At 46.7% G+C, this 9,561-nt stretch overlaps 1 protein-coding gene across 2 annotated transcripts; it reads left to right on the forward strand.

The window, feature by feature from the left end:
* The first annotated feature begins 1,822 nt into the window (after nt 1–1,822).
* SPINT3 (serine peptidase inhibitor, Kunitz type 3) lies at nt 1,823–5,245 on the forward strand. Of its 2 annotated transcripts, none has more exons than XM_032419749.1 (3): nt 1,823–2,338; nt 4,233–4,448; nt 4,950–5,245. In XM_032419749.1, exons 1-3 carry the CDS (start codon nt 2,275–2,277, stop codon nt 4,958–4,960), a joined length of 291 nt encoding a protein of 96 aa, XP_032275640.1. In that variant the 5' UTR covers nt 1,823–2,274; the 3' UTR covers nt 4,961–5,245. The 2 variants fall into 2 exon arrangements, with proteins under 2 accessions (XP_032275640.1, XP_032275639.1); XM_032419748.1 differs by having other exon boundaries at nt 1,823–2,161.
* Nucleotides 5,246–9,561: the final 4,316 nt, after the last annotated feature.

Consider the following 9,561-nt stretch of genomic DNA (forward strand, 5'->3'; position numbering starts at 1 on the left):
ATTTGTCTGTCTCCAGTGGCCGTACTTTTGACAAGTACTAGAGGACAAGTGAAGATAATCTGACATAATTTATGCCTCTTAAGTAGAAAACTCACCAATTGGGACAGAAAATTTATTCAAAGCATAATATAAAAAAATCCCCCCCCCCAAAAAAATCTGTGTGGCTCAGTCTGTTGAGCAGCCGACTTAATTTCGGCTCAGGTCCTGATCTCAGGGTTGTGAGATCGAGCCTCGCATCAGGCTCCATGCTCAGCATGGAGTCTACTTGTCTCTCTCCCTCTGCTCCTCTCCCCAACCTCATGCTCTTCCTCTCTCTTTCTCTCTCTCTCTCAAATAAATAAATAAAATCTTTTTTAAAATCTGTAGATTTTTAGCACTCCATGTCCCATTAAAAAAAAAAAAAAAGAGGGCGCCTGGGTGGCTCAGTTGGTTAAGCGACTGCCTTCGGCTCAGGTCATGATCCTGGAGTCCCTGGATCGAGTCCCGCATCGGGTTCCCTGCTCGGCGGGGAGTCTGCTTCTCCCTCTGACCCTCCCCCCTCTCATGTGCTCTCTCTCTCATTCTCTCTCTCTCAAATAAATAAATAAAAAATCTTTAAAAAAAAAAAAAAAGATGCAGGGACGCCTGGGTGGCTCAGTGGGTTAAGCGTCTGTCTTTGGCTCAGGTCATGATCCCAGGGTCCTGGGATCAAGTCCCGCATTGGGCTCCTTGCTCAGTGGGGAGCCTGCTTCTCCCTCTGCCTGCCTCTCCCCCTGCTTAGGCTTGCTTTCTCTCTCTCTCTCTCTCTCTGACAAATAAATAAATAAAATCTTTTTTAAAAAGATGCAGAATGATACCAAAATAACCTTGTTAAGTTACTGGATCTCCAAGAGAAGCAAAGAAGTCTTTAGGCATTCAGGTAGGAAAAAAGTAACCCCTAAGGAAGAAAAACTTTCAGGCTACTTCTTAGCAATGCTCCATGGCAGAATTCGGTGGAGCCAGGTCTGCCCAGGTCCCAAGTTCTGGGAAAAGAAAATATGACCCAGGATTTTTTACCCTATCAAATTGTCTTTCAAGTATTAAGGCAATATGCAAAAATTCTCGGAAAATAATACCTGCAAACTCTAATAGTTACTAATAATTACTTTATGTGGTGGAAGTTCATTGTCCAATATGGTAGTCACTAGCCACGTATGGCTGCTGAGCATGCAACATACGGCTAGTATGAATCATGATGTGCCACAAATGTGAAATACACACCAGATTTCAAAAGCTTAGTACAAAGAAAAGTAAAATATTGCATTAACATTTTTATTACATGTTCATCGTATGTTGAAATGGCAATATTTTGGATATATTGAGTTAAATTAACTATTATTAAAACTAGTCTTGGGGTGCCTGGGTGGTTCAGTTGGTTGAGTGTCTGACTTTTGATTTCAGCTCAGGTTGTGACCTCAGGGTCGTGAGATCAAGCCCCACGTTGGGTTCTGTGCTCAGCAGGGAGTCTGCTTGAAATTTTCTCTCTCTCTCTCTCCCTCTGCCCCTCCCCCAACACACTCTCTCTCTCTCTAAAATAAATAAATCTTTTTTAAAAAACTAGTCTTACCTTTCTTTTTACTTTTTTAAATGCAGATACTAGAAAATTATACTGTAATATATTTCATTATATTTCTGTTGCACAGAACTATAGTAGAATTTGGGGAGGGATTTGCTTCTTTTTACTATTCAATATAGCTTGATCTTTTAAAAATAAGTATGATAATTTATATAAAACAATAAACTCATTGTTCCTAAATTAAATAAATAAAGCAATGAACAAAGAGCTATGTTTTCTCTCCTGTGATGTTGAGACAACTAGCTGGGAGGATCTGGATGGGAACCAGTAATAATAGAATGGAAAACAGCTAAGCTGGTTTCTTAGGGACCGTGTTGTCCAGCCCACTTATTTTACAGATAGGGAAACTGAGGCCCCAAAAAGTCACTTACCAGTCCACGGTCACAGGAACTCAAGTCTGCAATAGATGAGGCTGGGGACTGGCATTCCAGATGCTGCAGAAACACTGACTTAGGGCACTTGCCTAATAGCCTCCAAGAAGCCCTCCAATGCAAGCGGCCGTGCCTCCAGGTAGACATCTACTTCCTCTGGGACCACACTCCTTGCCCAGGGTGCTTCCTCTTCCAGGTAATGAAAAGCCAGATACTTCCCTCAACTCAGAGGAATAGGGCCCTTCTGCTTCAGCTGCAGGTATCACTTTAGCCTGCAGCCCCAGCCTGGAACATTCGGCTACTGGCACCATGAAGTTCAGCCTGTTTCTTGTCCTCTGCGTCCCCCTCTGCCTGGTTGGCATCGCCAGCTCAGGTGAGCGGAGAGTTTAAAAAAGAGGATCCCTGAGACCCACAGCCTGTGTTTGGGGGAGGGGGAGCAATAGGGTGGGGGGCTGGCTCCACAGGGCCACCTGGTCACTTCCACCTCAGGAAGAAACCAGGGCTTAGGCTTGGGAAGAGGCTCATCTCTCTGGGGCCAGACCTCACAGATGTCTATTTGATTGAGTTCAATCCGCACCAAATTTAATTTTTATTACAAAGCAATACATGTGTTGGTCTTAAAAAGACAAACGATATGGAAATGTGTGAATTTAAAAAATGGGTCCCCTATTTTACAGAGCCCAAATAATCCTTCTTTTTTTTTTTTTTTTTTCCCAAATAATCCTTCTTTCCAGAATCCTACTCCCAGGATCCTTACGAGAGAAAATAAATTTTCATACTGCTTTGAAAAGGAGATCAGGTTCTGAAACTTGGCTGCACTCTGGAGTCACCTGGGGGCTACCTGGGTCCCACACTCCCAGATTCTGATTTAGTCTTGGGTAAAGCCTGGTCATTGGGATTTTTTTCAAGTTCCCCGAGAGGACTGTAATGTTCCACCAAGATTGAGACTTGCTGCCCTAATGAAAGACCTTGAATTCCCTTCCTAGAATGGTTTCTTCCTCATTCTAGTTTAGGGTTCTCCCAGGATATGCAGCATGTCATATCAATTGAGGATTCCCAAAATGGTACTATGGAGCAGAGATGACCCATGAACTCATTGTCTGAGGGCTGCTATCTTTTGTCAGGGAATGTACATATCAAAGCAGGGTGTATTGTATCCCATGAAAAGATACATTGGGATCCATGGCCAATTAGTGGGTGAGGGTGTGTGTGTGTGTGTGTGTGTGTACACACACATGTTGGATAAATCACTTGATGTGATAACCACAGCCAGATGTGAAAGGATTTAAAATAATAAGTAAAATACATCCATTTCTTTATTTTTTCATTATTCATGGATACTGAAGATTATTTAGTGTAAATCTTTTTCCTAGTTATAAAAAATGATACTTGTTCATTGCCACTTAAATGACACTAAAAATAATTAGAATATAAAAATCACTTGAAATTCCACCACCCAGGAAAATTACTACAAATACAGTGGTGAACAACCTTCTAGTCATCACTACATGGGTTTATAGGTATATTTTACATCAACAGGAGCATTCTAGATATTGTCTTTTGAAATTTGATTTTTGTTCCACAAAATTATGAACCTCTCTCCATGTTGATGCATATAGATCAGCACTATGCTTATCAATGACTGCATATAACCTATCAATCCCCACTGTTGGTGAACATTGATATTCTTTCCAAATTATGTGTTTTTTTGCAATTATAAACAAAGCTATCTCAAATACCTTGAGTCAAGTTATGAGAAGCTGTAACATGCAGAGCCTGGGATTTGAAATTGTAACTGGGTTGAAACCCCAGGCCTCAACTGACAGGTTTGATGATTTTGGGAAGATGACCAAACCTCTCTGAACCTGTTTCTTCATTTATGGGGGAGGGACAGTAATATCTACTCCATAAGGTCATTTAAATCATGCAAAAAATGGCAAGCACCTACTAGGGTGCTTGGTGTAGAAGATGTGCTTCTAATAAAAAAAAAAAAATTATCAGTTCTTTAAAAGGACACCGAAGTGGGGCGCCTGGGTGGCTCAGTCGTTAAGCGTCTGCCTTCGGCTCAGGTCATGATCCCAGGGTCCTGGGATCGAGCCCTGCATCGGGCTCCCTGCTCCGCGGGAAACCTGCTTCTCCCTCTCCCACTCCCCCTGCTTGTGTTCCCTCTCTCGCTGTGTCTCTCTCTGTCAAATAAATAAATTAAATCTTAAAAAAAAAAAAAAGGACACCGAAGTGACAATACCTGTCCTTCCTCACACCTATAGCCCATCTCAAGCAAGAGGCCCCCTGGGAGCTGTCCCAAACTCTGCCTGCCATGTGTCAGCTCCCTCCCGCGAGGGGCCCCTGCAGAGGCCTCTTCTACCGGTACTTCTACAACAACACGTCCAGTGAGTGTAAGCACTTCGCCTACGGTGGCTGTCAGGGCAATGACAACAATTTTGAGACCACGGAGATCTGTTTGAGGATCTGCAAGCACGCTGGTGAGTCCTCTTATAGAAACAGGAGAAGCCACGCTGGCGATCGGGTGGTGGTGGTCGTGGGAAGGGAGACAGCATTGGGGAGGATGGTGGTGGGGTCATGCCATGATATTACTATGAGAGGCGATGGGGACGGGAATAATCAGATGTGCCACCAAGAGGTGCCAATGTGTTTGGTAATGGGGGTGCTGGGGTGGAGGCAGCGAGGCTGTGGTTGACGGTGGTTTCGATGGTGAAGATGAAAGCAGTATTGGTGAGTAGTGAGGCTTTTCTGTAGGTGGTGGTGCTGGCCAAGGGGAAGTTAGCAGTGTAACCTTCGCGGGGGGCGATGGTGTTGACAGAAGCAAGGAAGGTGTTGGTGGCAGTGATCAAGGTGGGTGAGGTGAGGAGGCCTCTGGTATGGTGGCTGTTGAAGGGGGTGGGTAAGGGGTCTAGCTGATGGCTCTGGCCCGGGGCCACCTATATGCCAGCCAGGAAGGAAACAGACTGTCATCTCTGTTACAGAGACAAGGTAAAGAGCAGCTGAAGACCATGCCTGCATCCTCCTGGCCTTGACTGAAAGCTGGCTGGGCCTCCTTTCCTGCGCTTAGTCCCTGCTTGGAACCCATCCTGTAGCCCTCCAGGCCTGGGTCAATAAAACATTCAAAGTCGGTGTGGCTTGAAGCCTTCTTATGAGGGCCCTGGGCCTGTCCTCATGAATGGCTCACAGCCACCTCAGCTCTCAAGGGGGATCAAACCTGCCTCACCCCCATCCCTACCCCCTCAGGCCCTTTGTTCTGTGCCCCCAGAAGAAGTAGAAGGACGGGGGGGGGGCGGGTTGCTGGGTGGTGCAGTTGGTTAAGTGTCCAACTCTTGGTTTTGGCTCAGGTCATGACCTCAGGGTTCTGGGATCGAGCTCCACATTGGGCTCTGCGCTCAGCGTGGAGTCGGCTGAGATGAACTCCCTCTCCCTCTGCTCCTTCCCTGCTCATGCATCTTCTCTCTTTCTCACTAAAATAAATTTTAAAAAATATTTTTTAAAAAAAGAAGAAAAAGGATGAGGACAAAGGACACAAGTTTCCTATCACCAGGGGGGCCTCCTCACGGAAGCCAGACTGAATGCAAATTTGGGGATCTTGCACATCTGTCCCCAAATCCCAGCCACCTGCTCTTTGCTGCCTGAAGCTCTGCTGCTAGCCCTACTTCTACCCTTCCTGTCCAGCAGGAGCCATGTCCTAGAGTGTGGAAAGAGCTAGAAACCCGGGGAACCTTGGTCAGCCAGGTGGGAATTTCCCTCCATGCAGATGGATCTTGGAAAAATGAGGATTTTATATATTCTTTCGATTGTGGTACAATATATAGTACATAAAATGCACCCTTTTACCCATTTCTAAGTGTACGATGGAGTGGCCTTAAGTATGCTCACATTGTGGTACAAGCATTGTGACCATCCAGCTCCAGAACATTTTCATCTTCCTAAACTGAGACTTTGTGCCCATTAGAACTAACTCCCCATTCCCCTGCCCCAGTCCCGGGTCACCACCGTTCTACCTTGTGCGTCTATGAATTGACTGCTCCAGGTTCCTCGTATGTGAGGAACCATACAGTATTTGTCCTTTTGTGCCTGGCTTATTCCATTTGGCATAATATTTTCAAGGTTCATCCCTGTTGCAGCCTGTCAGGATTTCTTTCTTTTTTAAGACTAAATAATATTCTGTTGTTACATAATTTTTGGAATGCTGGATGGCATCTGTCCTGACCATCGCTGCCACCTCCCCCATAAGCCTCTCCTGCTGTCCTACGCATATTCCGGCCACACCCCCTTCCTTGAAAGAGAAACTACTGCCCAGGACCAAACAGCAATACTAGAACCCAGAACCTGGGATTCCCAGACTAGACCCCTGCCCTTGGTGGTGTCCTTTGTGTCCTTGGTGTACCCTTCCCAAATACATATCTATTTGAGAGAAAGGGCATGTTTTCCCCTTAATTTCCTATTCTCTTTCATGTTTTTAACTATCTGAGAGTTTGAGCTTTGGAAGATTAATCGAGGACAGCCTTTGACTGGTATTTGAAGTAGTGTCTATGCTCTGAAACTTAGACATTTTAAAAAATATGATAAAAATAATTTTAAAGCAAAAAAATATACATACGCAACTAAAGAATTTAATCAGTTGCTCAGATCGAGTCATGAGATGGGACAGTAACTGAGCACCTTTGTGCAAGTCATAATTAACCATCCTTTTCTCTCCCTTCCCTGGGTTTCCTGGATCACAGCACTTATTCCAAAGTGTTTTAAGTGTGTTTATTTATCTCTGCCTCTGCACTGTGAGCAGGGCAGGGACCATGTGGAATGTATGTTTTGTAAACGACTTATCATATAGTAAGAAGTTACCAGCAAGCACTGAATGAATCAATAATTTGTGACTTAATTCTTGAATGCATGGGTTAGTAGAATCCACCCCACACCCGATCCAATAGTCTGTCCTGGGGCTCTTCCTACAGAATGTATCCCAAACTCAATCAACTTCTCCCGCTCTGCTGCGATCACCCCAGTCTGCCCTTCCTGATACTCTCTCACCTCCTCACTGGCCTCCCAGTGTCCATTCTTACCTCCTACAGTCTGTTCACACAGCAGCCAGAGTGATCTCTTAAACATCAAATTCTTACCATCATGTGCTAGTTTTCCTGTTGGACGGTAGGTTCATGGGTCCTTACTGCACCAAAATACATGCATATGTATGTAAATAATACACAAAAAGGATCACGCGTGGACCAATGGTGAGAGTATCATGAAGCAAGAATTATTAACCGAATGTGCATCAGAAGGCCAAAAAAAGTACGTAAGCAGATAAACAAATGCAAATCCGATCCCGTTACTCCTCAGCTTCCCATCACATGTGGAATAAAACCTTGCCTCCAGGGCCCTCTTCCTCCTGGCCCCTGCCAACCTGTCCAAACTCACCCCGTCACCCCCTATCCCAGCTCTAGTTACTGCGACTTCCTTGTTTTGCAAACAAACTAAGTAAGCTCTTGCTACAGGATGTTTGCACTTGTTCTTCCATTGGATTTCGTGTGATTTTCTCCTTCGCTTGGCTTGGGTCCCTGATCATTCATCACCTTCTTAGAGGTCTTGACTATCCATTTCATGTTCCCGCTGCTTTCCTTTTCTCCAGGGACATAGTGCTACCTGGGCTTACGCTACATACTTATTAATGTAGCCAAGTCTTTGTCTCCCCGGCCAAACTGTTAAGCACCATATGGCAGGGGTTTGCTTTCTTGTTCACTAGTGCCTAGAGCAGTACTGGGCACAGGACAGATACCCGACACGTATCTGCTGAATGAGGTGACAAATGGATGATAGAAGCTCCAGACAGGTCAGAGGTTGGGTGAGTAAATGAATGAATGAATGAGCATACAGCCTCGGTGTGGAAGTGAGAATGGTCAGAAAAGGCTTCATGGAAGGAGCTCTAGGTCAGGGACAGAGTCAGGGAGACACGGAAAGGGAAGAGCACGAGCTGAGGCAGGGAAGCCGGAAAATGCAAGGCTGGTTGACTTCGCTTCCCTCTTCCGATTCCCAGCACCCCTAGCTCAGGGCAGGGGCGCCGCCTCTCAACACAGTTCTCAGTGTGAGAACAACATGCCTGTCCCACTGCGGGTCCAGAAAGCTGAGGCCCCCCCAGTCACCTCTCCAGATCCTGGTCACTGGGGGTTGGGAGGTCAGGATCTGGGTGCCCTGCTGCTCCTCCCTGAGCCCTCTAAACGCACCGGGATAGCTACTGCCAAGCCTGCCTGAACCCCAAGCCAGCTGTCTCCCAGCCTTCTTCAGAGAGGACCGGCCCTGCCGTGTCTCCGAAGTATCCTAACAGGCGTGCAGAGTGATGGTGAATAACAGTAATAGTTGGTCACGAGCAACTGTCCCCGGTGTTGAAGGAAGACCCGGAAGGAGACTAGTTCTTCGGGGCAATTCTGCTTCTGCAAATCTCCTTCATCTACTCACTCACTCACTGCTTTTCCTGGGAGAGCCCTCAGAGGACAGAAGTTCCCCTCTCTCCCCCCAGTGCTATGGCCAGGGCAGCTCCACCAGACAGCCCGAGCCAATTGGAGGGGAAAGCAGACCTCACAGTGCCCTGGGGCCCTGACTGACCTGGACTTCAGCACCTATGGCCCTTCCCCCCAGATACCACTGCTCTGGGGCAACCCTCTTGGGGAAGGCCATTGCCAGGCTTATACTTGAGGATCCCCGACTGAGCATAGCCAGAAATGCCCAGGCCCTGAGTGCACGGACAAGGTAAGATGGTCCTGGTGTTGGCAAAGCAAGAATTTCAAGGCTCAGAACCCAGATGTTTGGGTGACCTGGCTTGCTTAGCAGTAAAATTACTGTGTGGTATTCATACACTCATGAACTCATTCACTCAGCAATTACTGGAATGCAAACCACATGCCAGGCTCTATTCCAGGCACTGAAGCCACAAAAGGCAAAAGTCCTCGTCCTTGTGGAGCTTAATAATTAATAAACAAGATAAGTAAGACACGTTGCACGTTGATGGCAGTGAGAGCCATAGAGGAAAAGACAAGGGCAAAGGAGGGAGCTCGTAGCTGGGGGCAGCGATTTAAACAGGTGTGGCCAGGAAGACCTCATCCATAGATAGCACAATAGTGGGGGTGGTGAAAAGGAGCTGGCTTCTGGATTTACTTTGAAGGTAGAGCAGAGTTGTTAACGGAGCACGCATGACATGTGAGCGAAGCATCAAGAATGGCTCCAGGGTTTTTGGCCTGGGCGACCGGGAAGATGGGCCGACCATGGTTGCGCGTGTTGGGGGTAGTGGGGGAGAGTATGCTGATGCTTGGTTTTGGAGATATTAAATCCAAGGTGCCTTTAGATGTCCAAGTGCAGCCGGCAGGGAGGCAGTTGGGTGAATGAATCTGGAATTCTGGGAGGAGCACGAGAGACATGGTGTTGTCAGTGCACGGGTTACGTATGACGTGGCAGCAGAGGTGGTTCCGAGTGCTGACTGGGCTGGGGGTATAAAGCACAGCCAGGCCACAACTCCATTCTCTCCCCTTCTTGGCAGGCATCCTGCTCCATGCAGGCCGCCAGGACCACAAGTTTTGGATACCCACCCACCCGCCCACATGC

The sequence above is a fragment of the Phoca vitulina genome, unplaced genomic scaffold (genome assembly GCF_004348235.1).
Source record: "Phoca vitulina isolate PV1807 unplaced genomic scaffold, GSC_HSeal_1.0 scaffold22, whole genome shotgun sequence".
NCBI classification, from domain to species: Eukaryota; Metazoa; Chordata; class Mammalia; order Carnivora; family Phocidae; genus Phoca; species Phoca vitulina.

Excerpts from the sequence above, each read along its gene's own strand:
- SPINT3 (XM_032419748.1), top strand. The coding sequence starts at position 2,083 with ATGCAAGCGGCCGTGCCTCCAGGTAGACATCTACTTCCTCTGGGACCA. Across the intron at positions 2,162-4,232 it reads CAGGGTGCTTCCTCTTCCAG|CCCATCTCAAGCAAGAGGCC; the intron begins GTAATGAAAAGC and ends TCACACCTATAG.